The 15,498-nt window shown below is 35.1% G+C and overlaps 1 protein-coding gene across 5 annotated transcripts; it reads right to left on the bottom strand.

Annotated features, from left to right (window-relative positions):
• Positions 1–511: 511 nt before the first annotated feature.
• On the bottom strand, positions 512–14,648 carry LOC105564785 (glutaminase kidney isoform, mitochondrial). 5 transcript variants are annotated; one of them, XM_012017443.1, is made up of 12 exons: positions 13,925–14,648; positions 10,895–10,986; positions 8,892–8,927; positions 8,107–8,206; positions 7,865–8,010; positions 6,937–7,310; positions 6,479–6,759; positions 5,967–6,143; positions 5,163–5,323; positions 4,070–4,195; positions 3,742–3,882; positions 512–3,332 (listed from the first exon to the last, which is right to left on the bottom strand). In XM_012017443.1, exons 1-12 carry the CDS (start codon positions 13,997–13,999, stop codon positions 3,155–3,157), a joined length of 1,887 nt encoding a protein of 628 aa, XP_011872833.1. In that variant the 5' UTR covers positions 14,000–14,648; the 3' UTR covers positions 512–3,154. The 5 variants fall into 5 exon arrangements, with proteins under 5 accessions (XP_011872833.1, XP_011872834.1, XP_011872836.1 ...); XM_012017444.1 differs by lacking the exon at positions 8,892–8,927; XM_012017446.1 differs by lacking the exons at positions 8,892–8,927; positions 13,925–14,648 and adding an exon at positions 10,245–10,329 and having other exon boundaries at positions 10,895–10,969.
• Positions 14,649–15,498: the final 850 nt, after the last annotated feature.

Genomic DNA, 15,498 nt, shown 5'->3' with positions numbered 1-15,498 from the left:
ATTGCTTCTTCTTAGTCTTCGTTTCATGTTCTTCATGACGATATTACGTCACGAAAGTACGCAGCTTGTTTAATGTTTATTTGACGACCCGTTATCTCTCCATTATTATCGCGAATTTACATGCTTTCTGCGTATTTCACGATCGTCTGATCAATAAGTATGTAATTAATTAATAAACACCTCTAAAATTAGAATTTAACGTCTTAAATATAAATAATGAGCAATTAACATTCTTTTTATTGCATCCAATTATTCGCAAAATTCTATATTTTCAGTGTTCTTATAATAATGTAAATTGAATAAAATTGAATATATAATTACAGTCAATTTTAAATTAATGCACTACGTATTGTAAATTATTTACGCAATAAATAATTATATTAGACAGCGAGATGTTTAACATTGATAAATTAAGTTTAACAGTTGTCATTATTATTAATTTAATAATATTATTAATATTAGACACATAAATGTAAACAACAATTATGATTATAATAAATGAAATAAGGAAAATGTTTTCATTACTTTATTAATATTACTTTATTTCATAGACAGAACAAGTACAGAGGTGGACGCAATACTTGATCTGGAAAATTACACAAACAGCTTACCAAGTATAACTAAAATCTTTTCTAGAAATAGGAGTTCTGAGATTGTCGAGTCTCTGAATAACTGTCCTATTGGAAACATCGCAATGTTGCTAGAGCAGTCATAGAAAAATATGTAAAGGTTTTTCGTCACAAAACTTATCGCACGTCTACTAATACTGTAACTAATTCTCGCGAATAGACGAGGTAAAAAAATTATGCGTTTCTTAAAGTGCATTATAAATAATTTATGCCACATAAGCTCTGTCATTTTAGTGACAGAAAATTACGGAATCCACCTCTCGCACGAGAATTACGTTTCTCACACGATAATAATGTTATTGTCATCTTTTGCCCATTTGAAAATATATAACATCAGGTTCTCTACGCAAAGCGATCCTACCTAATTTCTTCGAAAATAGTCGTTTAACGTACATATAGACTATACACATGATCGCTACGTTAGCGTAATCGTTAGTTATAACGCGTTAGTTCTCAATAAATTGACTTTTCCAGCCTTTTTGCATCTGTCGGCACATTTATATAGCGTAATAACAACAGTATGGCGAAACTGAATAGTCGCTCACACTCTGAGAAATAATTATGTAATTGCACTCGGAATTGGCGTTATTTGTTTAACTACTTATCTATGGAAACAACGTACATATTATTCTATGTATCATAGTAGATGATATTATAGACGGAAGAGATAGATTATAGCAGCAAACTGTCTCTCACGTCAGTGTCTAATTATTTCATTGTCGACGACATAAAATTATCTGCACAGACCCTTTTCCAGACGATAGATAAAACCAGTCGCAAAGGACAATCGACTTTTAACATATGCATAAACTTTTTCACCTCCAGAATAACCAAAAAAAATTGGCATCGAAATCCCAGGGTGAGTTACCTGAGCTTCCCCTTGTAAGATATACATTATATGAAGTAATATTTTCCGAAAGTTTCTCTTACACAGTGGACGTGCTTGCGAAATATTAAATATTCCTTACTAACAAACGGATATACATTCCGTATCTTCGAGGAATCTCTAAAACATCGCGGAAAGCATATTCAGAAAGATATGAATTTAACATACAATTCACGCGCGATTCGTTATGAAGAAAAGATAACATCTGTATTTCCCGATTGACTTGTTATCCACGTATTTATGCGCCATCGTAGAAAAATAAATTATCATTTCCACAATTAAATGGAAGAATAATAAGCGCCACTGTGTCGAAAAGGTATAATTTGTCGATACCTTTAATAAAAGAAATTATTATTTTCGTATTATTTAAACAATTTAAACGTGAAAAAAAGAAATTAGAATATATTGAAAAGAATGTTTTTATGGGCCATCGTTAAAAAAAACTTACTATTTCCACAATTAAATAGAGGAATAATAAGCGCCACTGTGTCGAAACGATATATTGTAAATTGTCGATATCTTTAATAAAAGAAATTATTGTTTTCGTATTATTTAAATAATTTAAGTGTGCGAAAAAGAGATTAAAAAATATTGAAAAGAATGTTTTGCACAAACTGAATTTACATGCACCAACTAGTCCATACGTCATTAAAATTTTTTCCTGTATTAAATTGATTCTAATTTCAAAACATACGTAATTTCCTTTTTTACGTTAACGCATTACGCTGTTGCAACGCGCAAAGTACATCACTAGGGAATCTGAAACTTTATAAATAAATAGCCATTTTTTCCCCCGTTTTTAAAACACTCTTGTGTCAAAAGACAAGAGAGCTTATGCCTTGTCGCATATAATAAATAATTCAATCAAAACGTTTTTTTATAATAGCTCAATTTACTCAAAATTGCGCTGTAAAATATGTTATCTCCGTTAAATAAAGAATACAGAACGTTCTGGCAAACGTGAAGACCAAATATCTCTAACTTAAGAATCGGACAGCACTTGGTTTGTACTTTTAGTGATCTGATATGTAAATTAGAATTTTCTTTCGCGTCGAAAACGTGAAAAAATATCGGAGTGTATCCTCAAAGGGCGACTGTATGATCGACAGTGAGGGATAGAGAGAGGTAAAGTATAAATTAATGAAATTATGAAACGAGCTTTTCACGGGCTTCTAATGCTAAACTAAATCATGGAAAAAAGACGTATACGTAATATTAATCACAGCTATTCGTAATCTGAGTGTACCGCTCAATGCTGAGATAACTCCATCGCGCGTAAGCAGAACGAGGTCACGAGTTCGAAAAATGATGAAATAATTATTCCCCGTTATTGTCCGTTTAAGGCTTATGTAAATTCACTCGCGTTAAAACTGATGAATGAAAAATATGTTCCAAAACATATTAATTACGACTAATTATTGTACGAATAATTATGGAATAATTATATATCATTCAAGTAGTACAATATTAAAAAATACTCTGGTCACATGGAATAGAAACGTATTTCTTCGCGACCTCGTTCCGCTGCTACGATCGATATGTCTCGCTTCTTCCTCCTAACAGCTTTCACATAAGTCCTTGTTCCCACCCTCACCCTCGACTCACACCAGTTTTGCGTAAATCCGTCATCGCTTACTGCTCACGGCGAGTGCACCGCCGTTTCCGGCGGTTTACGACACGAATCGTTGTCGTCATCGATACTCTCGTTCTGTTTGTTCTCTAATTCGGTCTTGTGGACGAGAGCGTAGTTGTTCAAATATTCCACCACCTGCATGTGTCCGAAAGTCTCGGCTTCGTCGATTGGTCGTTTACCCCACCTAAAAATACGATATATTTTTAATTGTAAAAGTTGAGAGCTTGTTAAAGCAATTACGTGCAATTGTCACTTTTACACTGGATCGATAATTTAAAAATAAAAAAGTCAAATGCAAATTAAAATGAAAAATAGAAATAAACAAGTACGTGAAAACGGTTAATTCTAGCACGAACGAAAATAATATCCATTATTTCGAAAGTTGTAAGGAAGAAATTAAATTTCATTTAAGGAAACGTCTATTTGAATGTATTAACTTATTGAATAATTTATAAATAAAGATTAAAAAGGGGCACGTATGTATGATTCTTTGAAATGTATTAAATTAATTATGTGTAATAATTCGTTGTCGCAAGACTAAATTGCTAAAAGAACCATTGCAACGTAATCTTGTAGAACCACTCAGGTTGTACCTGTCCTTGGGATCGTGCGGGACCCCGCAATGCTCGATCAGAAACTCGACACAATCCAGGTGACCTTCGCTGGCGGCCAAGTGCAACGCGGTTCTGCCGTCGTAATCCGACAGTGTCATGTCCATCCCACTCAGTCGGTGTCTGAAATTATCGAGTGTCTGATAATAATCGAAACTAATACGACTGTCATCTACCAACGCTGCGCCTCGCCCCGCTTAAACTTCGTCGCTGATTCGCACGAACTTGGCCAAATACAGAGATGATTTAAAAAAAAAAAACGCAACACAGATTCATCTTTATTAAACAGTTTCTTAAAAGAGTACCTCACCTTCTCATCGCCGTGACATCACCACTAGCGGCGCTGAACAGAAGATTGACAATCGAGAGGCCTTTCGTTTCATATTTATGCCGTCTAGGATCCCTCTTGTTCGTCGCGTGCTTCAGATTATCGTACCTGTAACCATAGTAGTCATAGTAAAATGAGTTGACCTGATAACGACATGAGGAAGGCGAAACGAAGAAAAAAAGGATTGGATTCCATTAAGTCTCCATGACGATCGATGACGTAGATTACAGGGCATAGAGAATTTACATAATATTAAAAAAACGCCAAATAATTGTATCGCCTAGTATATTAAAACTAAAGCTATGTCGAATATTTAGTTAAGGTAGTTATTTCGCGACAGTAATGCTCAAAAGTTTATTCCAGGCAGGGACCGGCACTCAATTGTTACAATGATATATCTTGATGCAATATTGTTCTAAAAAATACACTTACGATTAATACATAATATAAAATCGATTCGAAAGATTATAGTTTGAGGCGCAGTTGCCACATCTTTTACACTACACTCGGGTCTACTACATAATTCTTCCAATTTTTCAGTTTTAACTGCTTATATTGTTGAAACGGGACGGCCAATAATTTTGATCGTTTTCTAGTTATTCGTTCTATTGTATTTTACTTCATAACATATTTGTTTCTCATACGAATCTCACTCAACGTTAAGCTCAAAAAAATGTGCCATCATTTGCATCTGCAAATGCAAATATTAATATTTTAACACGTAATAATATGTGTAAATATTTCACGTGTAATAATATTACAACGAATTGTATTGTTGCGTGTGATAATATTTTTAACGTGTTTTACACGTAATATGTTGTGTAACATGGCAAACTTTAACTTTTTTTTTTTAGAACTTTGAGGCGGTCAATTTTAATTGAGTTAGTCTTATTTTGCACGTATTAATATAAAGAATAAACTGTAAAAATTTGAAACAATTCTCACATAAATGATTTTACGAAATAACTACCTTAAGAGAGAAAGAACGGTTTAAAGATATGAAATAATTGCTTATAATCGCCGGTCAGTTTTCTTCTGGAGAAACGATTCGATTATCGATAAATTATGTCGTTACCTGTGGAAGTTAAATTCGCGCACGAGCTCCTCGCAGAACTGCACGCCGCGGCAGGAATTGCCGAGCGGATCCAAGGGCGGAGACCACGTGCAAATTCCCATAACATTTGGAATTACCACCAGAAGGCACCCCGACACGCCGGATTTCGCCGGTATGCCGACCTAGAATAAAATTTAGCGATGTAGCATCGACTTTTCATCGAAGCTTAACGTTGACTTCGTACGTACAATAAATAAATTAGCCACGTGGAGAGAATTTTCTTTCAATATTTACTCTGAAAATTATGTGATCGTAGAACCCCTTACGGAAGAAACACTCAAGTTTGGAGCATTAACACTCGATTGTTCGAATTTACTCTCAAAGTTGGGCGTAAACACCCAGATTTAAATATTTACATCCGAGTTTGAGAGTAAATTCGGACAATCGAGTGTTAACATTCAAAACTTGAGTGTTTTCTTCCCGTAGGGGACAGCGTGGCATTTCAAAAAACTTTTAGGATAGTTCTTTCGGCTAGTAGAATGTATGGTAAAAGTTCAAAAACTCTCAAAGTTCTTCAAAATGCCACGTTGTCCCATGATTTTCAGGATAAATTTTTATCATTGTTAACTAATATATTTATGCGGTAAAACAACGCTGTAGACAAGTTTATCATTCTAAATTATAATAAACATTCAGTTAAGATTGTGCCAGTGACGTTTCTGAAAAGTCTGTGAAACTTTTCAATTTCAGTGCCCTTTGAACTATTTGTTATCTTATACATTTCCGGAGATATTACACGGCGCTTTCTTATCGTCTTTGACTCACTTTAAACGCGAATTGTCCACTATAGTCGTACATCCCGCAGCTGTGCATAAGACTCAGGACATCACGGACGCTATCCGGTTTTAGGACTTTCTCCTCGGTAATTGGACAAATGCCGCCGTTCGCGAGGGTGGCAGCCATTATCGCCATCGTCTCGCAATTTGCTTCCATAGCGCAGCACTTGCCAATGAAAATAAAATTTATCGTCAGAACATACGTATGAGTTGTCGCCGAAATAGAAATAAAGGCTATCGCTCTAATTCCTCAGTATCGTAAATTAACCAAATTGAAAGATGACCGCGAATTATATTAAGGTACACTACAATGTTGCGTTAAAATTTTTTAAAGAGACTCGTTTTATTCTGTACAAAGTATCGAAAACAGTATTTGTATTCAGAAAATTTTTAACAATATTTAATCTTCATAAATACTTTTGAAATCATAACTGTTGCTTCTAATAATTTAAAAAGAGTTTGCAATGTTTCATTTAAATCGCCCGAACAGGCAATATTTACCTGAAAATAGAAATCCATAACTTCCTGCAAATTCGTCTTTTCCGGATAACATTTGTGCTCCCTCATGTAAAATCCTAAAGCATAATTTCGATCGGCCGCCTCTCGCTCCGATAGAAAGACAGCGTTGTTAAATCCGAGATTCTCACCGCCGGCCAATCTCTTGAAACAATTCATCGTGAAGTCGAATTTCTCTGCCAAGCCCATGTCCGGCTTGACTAACGTTTTCAGAAGTGAACAGATCAATATCGCGCCGGCGTTAATCATAGGATTGTGCGGCTTTTCTGTAAAGATGCACGTCTGTGTCAGAAATTAATCGTATAAGAGTATTAAAAAAAAATAAGCATTTTACTTCACTTCTCCTCTGATTTTAAATTGAGCCGAAATTAATTTAGTTGCCACATTCGTTAATTATCGTTTACAATTATTCAGGTTGCATTAATTGGTCGAGTAACACTTACTATTGTAATCGAGTACGAGCTCGTTGAAATTTCTACCGGACGGCTCTTGACCAACATATTGATGCACCATTTCCTGACCCAGCCTGTCCAGGGCTATCGCATAGGTCAAAGGTTTGCTGCAACTCTGAAGGGTGAACGGTATTGAGGTATCGCCAATGCTGAATCGCTGACCGTCGATGGTGCACACGGATACGCCCCAATATTCCGGATTCATTCTGGCTAGCTGCGGTATATAGGAGGCAACTTTGCCTTCGGTGTTCGTCTTGCATTTCCAATAAAAATCTTCGATGTGCTTCGTGAAGCCCAACCAGTCGGGAATTATGAACTGATGTTTAAACGCTCGCGAGATCAATACGATATTGGGATTGACAATCCTGAAAGAGGAAAGAGCGCATAAAAGACACTTTCTATTGCACAATAAATATTTACACTAAGCTTCTTTCTTAACATTAAAACAGTATAATTCAGAGAAGAATATATTTGACATTGAAATTTGCCAATACTTAAACACTCGTACTTATAAAATTTGTATAAAAGTTTACGTTATATGAAGAATATCTAGAACTATTAAACTAACATAATATTTCGCATTCACGTAAAATACACGTAGGAGAGAGCGGGCATGAGAGAATATTTTCCTAAGCATGAAAATCAAAGTACATATTTAATCTAGAGTGTTAATAAAACAAAAATACATTGCAAGTTAAAGCCACTTATTTATTTTATGAGACCGATTTGACAAACAAATTTATTTCAGTCGTTAAACAGTTGACAATCAAAGTTATAAAAAAAAGGAATTCTGCTCTTTCAACGCCATGATGTTGAAAAATATTAAAAATTTGTTTACTCGGTCAGTTGTAACAAGAAATAGCTCTTTCGAAACGTGGCTCCTTCACGCTCCCCTACTTCTTGAGACCATAGGACTCACCGTCTAAATTGTTCCCTATCGAGCTTCTGCGCCTCGTGCGATATAGCTTTAGTGCGACCGTTATTCGTGGCGTGCTCTTTCTTCAGATTGTCAGTAAACTCCTGAAGTCGTGGGTCATTCTTTCGTAAGCCGGTTATTCTTAAAGCCTTAAATATATCAACACACAGATATCAACTCGCATTGAATTACAACATTTCACGAATTTATCTCTCTGTTAAAATGTGTTATTCTGTCTTACATACAGCTAGAAACTCCCCCACTGATACGAGACCGGTCTCTTCTTTCTTGAACATATCAAATAAAGCATCTTCGGCGTTCGTTGCTTGATCTTGATCTCGAGTGCTGGAAAACATTGAAATATAATTATTAAATGATAGAGAATAACGCATTTGTAAACGGTGTACTAACACAGATATTTTTTCACAACTATTTTTCTATATTTTTAATTATAAATAACAAAATCATATACATATAGAATGACTATCACATTTTAATTACTTAAATCATTCTACAGCTATTGCTTAATAATTATAAAATAATTATAAAATAAACGCATTCTACATTCTCCATTTGACTAAATCATTATACATTCATAAACATTAGTATGAAAGCATGCATTGAAATTATAAGCAAAATGATAAAATTGTGTATTTCGTTTGTCTTTAGCGAAATTATTATCGACGAAATGGGACAGAATATTAAATCCTGTGCTATTATAAGTAAAAAGTTAGGCATGTGTGAAATTATGTCTAACATTAAATAAGACCGTTTTATGTGTGATATTTGTCTTTAGTGAAATTATTGTCGACGAAATGGGACAGAATATTAAATCCTGTGCTATTATAAGTAAAAAGTTAGGCATGTGTGAAATTATGTCTAACATTAAATAAGACCATTTCATGTTTCGTTTATCGTCTTTAGTTATTATTGTCGGCGAAAAAGGACAGAATATCACATGCTGTGCTAGTAAAAAGCTATTCATATCACGTCATTTTCGTATCATGCATTATTGGCGCATAGTACTCACTACATATAATGGCTGTCATGAATGAAGCTGTATTCGCTGTAACGAGAAGCAAGACAAACAATTCTGCATTAGTAATAATAATAATTGTTAATGCGACTGTTACCTAAGAAAGCGTGCCAACGTCCGGGTGGATTGATCATTTTTCTTCTCGACCCAGATCGAACACGCGATTTTCGATTTAATCGCGTAATCTTCGGAAAGCTTAGCCAACTGGAGATCAGAGTTCGCTTTGGAATCGCAATCGATCGACTCGATGTACGGCATAGTGATTGTCGTACTTCAAAATTATTTTAACTTTTTAAACTGTTTCCTTATTTTTAAAAACCAACAAACACAATGTTCTCAAGTCTTGCAGATATATCAGTTACAATTTTTTGCGCAGCGTTAAATTACAATTATTTAATTCAAGGTTTTCATTCATTTATTCCTCCTGTATGTTCAACAGATTTAAACAAACGTTCTTTTAGTTAAGTCAAATTTAATCTAATAAGATATCGCCAATTATTTCGAGTTGCAGTGCACCACAAAACACGACTAGATCTTTCGTTTTTCTTCACATAACACGATTGAAAAGAGTTGGCAAAACGTGATCGTCTACGTGTGCAAAATCTGAACGTTTCGCTCACTGGCTCGAAGAGATTACTCCGTCTTAGATACTACCGAGGTTCTTATAATACCCGAGAAGAGAAAAAATTAGTTTTTGACCTTCGTCTACCCGTCACGAAGATGAAAAGATAAGCCTTAAAATAGTATCGTCATGTGCGTCAGATTGGTGCAGGTGACATCTTGGGAGCGAGAAGTTACATGCAATTTGCATACGATGATGAACAATTGTAACAAACAGAAACCGGCAACAAATAATTGCTTAGTATATTAGAGTTTATTAGACCATGAGCAGAAAGCTCTGCGTGAGGAAAGGATCGTGGTGCTAAGAATCAGCTGATCGACGAAAAGAGCATTTACGTTTAGGATTCATTATGAGTGCACAGGCTTGAATGAAACTGTATAATAAAAAAAATTAAGCAACGTACAATGTTAAAAAATGATAATGAAATCACATTAAGAACAGATCGATAGAAAAATCTATTGGAAATATTTAACTCGTAGCCAGATTTTATGAAGTCAGGAATTTATATTCTTCTACAAAACCTGGGATTACTTGAGTAATACATTTTTTGTATTACCTTCTATCGCTCTCCAATCTATTTCTTCCAGATAACTTTCAATTTAATTTATATTGAATAGGGTGTTTCATGTAGTAAAGCTTCAACCTTTTAATTGCTAATTTCAGTTTAACAATCCGGTAAATATCGGACAACGATAATAATTAGAGACTCTTGAAAATGATCTTACCGAAACGCTCTTAATGGCAGGTCTTTGAAATCACCAATCGTGTCGATGTAATGACCGCTGAATTCGAAATCGTCCATCGTTCTGACTTTAATAATGGCGAGTGAAAAACAAACACAAATTAGTATCCCATTTTGAGAACATTTCACAATTCACGACATGTCTCGCAGTCTCGAGAGATCCCTCTGCTTCAGTTTAGCGACGGAATAAATCACGATTTAAGAAATCGCGTGTTACTGAACGCGCTTAAATGGTAGACAATAACGCTCGATCTAATCAATTGCGCCGGGCCAATAGATTGCGGTGCGTGATATCGCGTCGAGAAACTTATTGCACGACGATCACTATGCCTCCTGCAGAAAACAATTCCTTGATATACATCGGTATCGTTTGCCAGTTATGCACGATTACGCGTAACGTCCGCGTTCAAATTACGCGTTTCAGTATTACGTTACGTTTATGTTTCCACTGGCGGCCGCGCGGGGTGCACGGAACTCGAAAAGAAATACTCGCGTTACATTCGTATGAAGAGAATATTATTATTGCAAAAATAGTTCGTAAAACTATATAGTCGATTCGATGAGACTTTTCCATGTATTTTCGTTCAGGTCTACCTGAACAAATTAAGCTGACAACGTAAGGGTATTTCCTACCGTGTTTGAGAATATTCTAATTTCACTGCAGCTCCAGTAGAGGCATACTTTGCTTTTCCGAATCTCGTGGACGCAGGTATAGCAGCACGTTTCTGTAAAATTGTGGATGTTCCGTTAAAAATTAGGAAAGACAATCTCGTAATTGCTTTTATTTGCATAAAATTAAACAGCGATTTGCTCAAACACTATCCACAATTGAGATATTGTCCAGCAAAATGTGGAAACATACAATCATACAGTTAGTAATTATTAAAAAATAGATAAAAATACATTTTTGTCGTTGTTGAGAAATAAAAATGTATTTGTACAATAAAATTTTATTTTAAAACGTTACAATATTAATAATAGCACAGCCTTTCCGAATGTCTTTAAACGAACCGCTAATTCATTCTGCATTATGCACCCAGAAAGAAGATGTAGTTAGGTTAAACAAATGAGATACGTAAAAATCACATATTTCCTGGTATCTATTGAATTTATATTTAATTTTATTAAAACCCTTTGCTGGATTTGAAGAAATAGATACGACTTTTCTTAGAAATTCCAGTCTCAATCAAATAAAATTTTGGGTAAGGTAAAGAAATCATTTCTTTGAAATTAAATAAAAGTCTAGTATGGTCAAAATTCAAAGAAAATTTGTTTGATTTCAAACAAACAAACTTTTTCTCTGGGACGTGTAGCCGTAGACTTGTTACTCGAGAGATAAGTAAAAATTCGATTTGAAAGTTTTAAATCTTGCACATAAGTGTATGTGTATGTACATACATACATAAGTAGTGAGTGAAGTATTCGAGTACGAAGAATCGATAATATTCGATTTCTCAACGTGTGTTCTCGTTATTCTCGAGAACAAGTGATGTATTTCTCAGACTCGGTTCTTGGGTGAACTGAGATTTTTTTCTAAATTTTGTTTCATTTCAGACCACATTTTTATTTTGTTTAAAGCAAGCGTTGTAGATCCCTGTTATCACTGTTAAAATTAATCGTTAGACTTTCAATGAAATGATTTAAGATTTGAATCAATAGATCCACTCGATTCGAATTTCGAAAACGAGAGCAACAAAACGCTACTAGAAGTGCTAGGTCTTTACTTTAAAATATGTTTGTTATTTTCGCCACTTTATCTGTATATAATAATTTTCTATTAATAATTATTCGATAGAGGAAAGTCCTCTTTTGTGAGATCGGCTTCTAATATGAGATGGCAGGTTGTCAACATAAAAATTTAATCACAAATCTTTATTCACACCGATTGCACGATCTAACAATGAATTTTCCACTAAACAGATTTCACTCCAAGGGCAATAAATTAACGATGGGACCAACAGATGATGCCTATTAATTTAATAGCAAAAACCCTGCTATCTCATATCACGAGCTTATCTCATAATAGAAGGCTTTTCTCTATATTCTATATTGAATTATTTTTCATACAAATAACTTGAATATAATACTATGCAGTTACAATAGTAGCAACTGCTCGGAACTTTGACATTCCGATCAAGAACGAGAATGAACGTTCATATTATATACGATTCTACGTATAGTTCTCGGTTCGGTTCTCTGTTCTCAGACAGTTATGCGATTTTTTTAAGTATTCGAGTACCAAAATCGATTCTCAAATGTATTTGATTTTGTCTATCATTACTGTATATATTAACTCTAAAAAAACTTTAATATTGACAGAAAACACATGCATTTTGCTCACTCATAGAGGAAGCTTCGTTTTTGCGAAAACAATTTTTCCAGTTTTCTTCGTTTGTTTTCGAAAAATTCCAAAATGTCAAAAAGCATTTTTTACTTATATTTTAATAATATGACTTATGAAGCAACCAGGAATTACATTAACCTTTTATAATAAATATCAACGACTGCTACAAGATGCTCTTGCAATTAAAAGTATTAATTGAACACTTCTAAATGTGTTTATACGTTGATAAAACAATTACAATGAAGAAAGTTGTGCATTTTATTCAATAGCTGTGTATTTTTCTTTATCAAATCTGGACCCTAAAATAAAACCTTCGTATAGTACAATGTATTTATTTCTCTGAGAAACTATAATAATTTCTTTGTGATTAAAAAGACTGGCTTATTTGGAGTTTCTTGGCATTAAGCATTTCGAGATGGTTGCGCAGAGGGATCGCGCTGGTTGCTAGGTAGCTCTGTATTGATCCTTCGATGAATCAACATCATAGTAAGCGGAAGCCTGCCACGTGTACTTTAATTCGGATCAGTCGGATTGCACGTACGCACATAGAGATAATGTAAACTGAAAGCCCGACTAGATTAAAGAGCGGGATTCCTCTCTGAGATATTAATCTTGCCGTTTGTTATGTAATCGATACTCAACCGTAAGCTCCACATCTCTTGTTCGTGATGATGAAAATGTTAATAATGAAATTCAAATACCCCTCGACGATCCCAGCAAATAAATGAATAAATAGGATTTTCATAATTTTCAAAACATAATTCAATTGACTTTTTTAAACACAATTTGAATGAAGAATCCTAGTATATGGCATGTATAACCGTAATATGCTAATAATTAAAAATATGATAAAACGGTTAGTTAATAATTATAGAACCAATTATTTTTCTCTCCTTAATTATCGGCAAGTTGTCGAGCACAGGCTATTAACTGTAATGGTCTAATTTGAGCATCTCGTTGGCATAACATAACATATACGCGTACGAGCTACGTGTCAAAGTATTTTTGTCTCCGATATAGGCCATTGCCGCCGCCCACGTGGTTGCACTCGACGAGTATCAGTCACCTTTTTCTCTCACTCGATACCTTAAGGGCACACATCTAAATTATAACGTAACGTATGGATCTAACACAGCTCGGTGAATGTGTGTTACAGGTGCGCTCCCGTTATTGCGTAATACTTCCGTAAACGCCATGTTTAATATTTCCCTTGCCAGTAGTTTGCGCGTATACGTCGCAATTCTCGCAAATTTTCGTCGTGTAACGACTCGCCTTTGGATCTATTCTGTTTCGTTTCTTTTTACATAAGACGCTCTTACCCTGCCAGTGGAGTGCAGCCTTCTGAGCCCGTTCGCACCGACTCTCACGAGCTTCAGCATCCTCGCACCTTGCATCACCCCGATATCGAGGCCCTCTTTCACTGGACAACTTTGCGCAATTAAATTCGTTCACACCAATTTCGCACAACAAATTAATTCATAATTATTTGAAAAGCCGTAAACAACGCGGAAAGAATAATCAAACTGCTGCACTCGAGACGTTTCAATATTTGCAGTCCGTGTCCCGCACGTCGAATGTCAAATAAAATTTCCCTCCTCAGGGCTCGAATTTTCTAATCGATACCTCAAACGATGCCCACCCGTTTCGCACTTGAAAATGCACGTTTCTATACTATTCCATCCATATCTCGAGATATAATCTTCCCAACTCGCGAGGATCCAGCCTTAATGAATACTCGATTGATACCGTCCGCGAATTTGTGTCATCTGTCGCAATTCTGCCCGCGACAACGACGTCGCCATCGGAAGACGACCCTCGGCGTCCCGGCGACCAGAGTCTACTGCACCGAGGGTCGTAGAGAAGGCGGGGAGGACCGGCCGGCGGGACATGCGCGATTTAGGGATGGTATAGAAATATTGCTGTATCGAGAATGTGTCACGGATTTGTTGGTGCACGAATTATCCCGCGAGAAATACCCTACACAGAGAAAATGATTTCTTTGGATCTAATAAATTTTGTTGTATCCAAACAAATTTCGGGAATACAGCACAGATGGTTGCAGTTATTATACATTGCAGAAACGTTGCAATCTTGCAGAGACATTGCAGGGATATAAAATTGCAAACTTTCAATAGCAATATTGCAGCAATGCAACTAGTAAACAAATTATTCCAAAAATATTGCACTGCAACATTGCTATAATGTTGCATTGCAATCTCTCTGAGGGCGGACATTTCAACGTTGCTGCAAACCTGCAGAAACGTTGCAGCAATGTTGCGCAACGTTGCTGCAATATTGCAATCTTGCAATGTAACATTTCTGCAATCTTTCTGTGCTGTGTGGGCGATGATCGATAAGCCGATTATATTTTTTATCGGATATACAATTTAACCAGATATATCCGGTTGTTATTATGTAATTGGATTATCAGATTATATTTATTCGGACATTTTTCTCAGTGCGGCTGTGAAATAACCCGGGAAAAAATTTTCACATATGATCATATATAATCATATATGCTCATATACGAAAAATGTCCATATATAAGATACCATATGTATCATATGTGATCGTATATGATAATGTGTTTGTCATATATGACAGTATATATGACAAATACATTATCATATACGATCATATATGATGCACATGTTTGTCATATATACTGTCATATATGACTAACACATTATCATATACGATCGTATATGATAATGTATTTGTCATATATACTGTCATATATGACAAACACATTATCATGTACGATCATATATGATACATATGGTATCTTATATATGGACATTTTTCGTATATGAGCATATATGATTATATATGATCATATGTGAAAATTTTTTCCCGGGAAATGTAAATGTTGCACGATAATAATTATATAATA

This window comes from Vollenhovia emeryi, unplaced genomic scaffold, assembly GCF_000949405.1.
Source record: "Vollenhovia emeryi isolate VEMERY1.0 unplaced genomic scaffold, V.emery_V1.0 DF939159.1, whole genome shotgun sequence".
In the NCBI taxonomy this organism is placed as follows: domain Eukaryota; kingdom Metazoa; phylum Arthropoda; class Insecta; order Hymenoptera; family Formicidae; genus Vollenhovia; species Vollenhovia emeryi.
The sequence above is the reverse complement of the archived record's forward strand: the minus strand, read 5'-3'. Positions and strand labels throughout refer to the sequence as shown.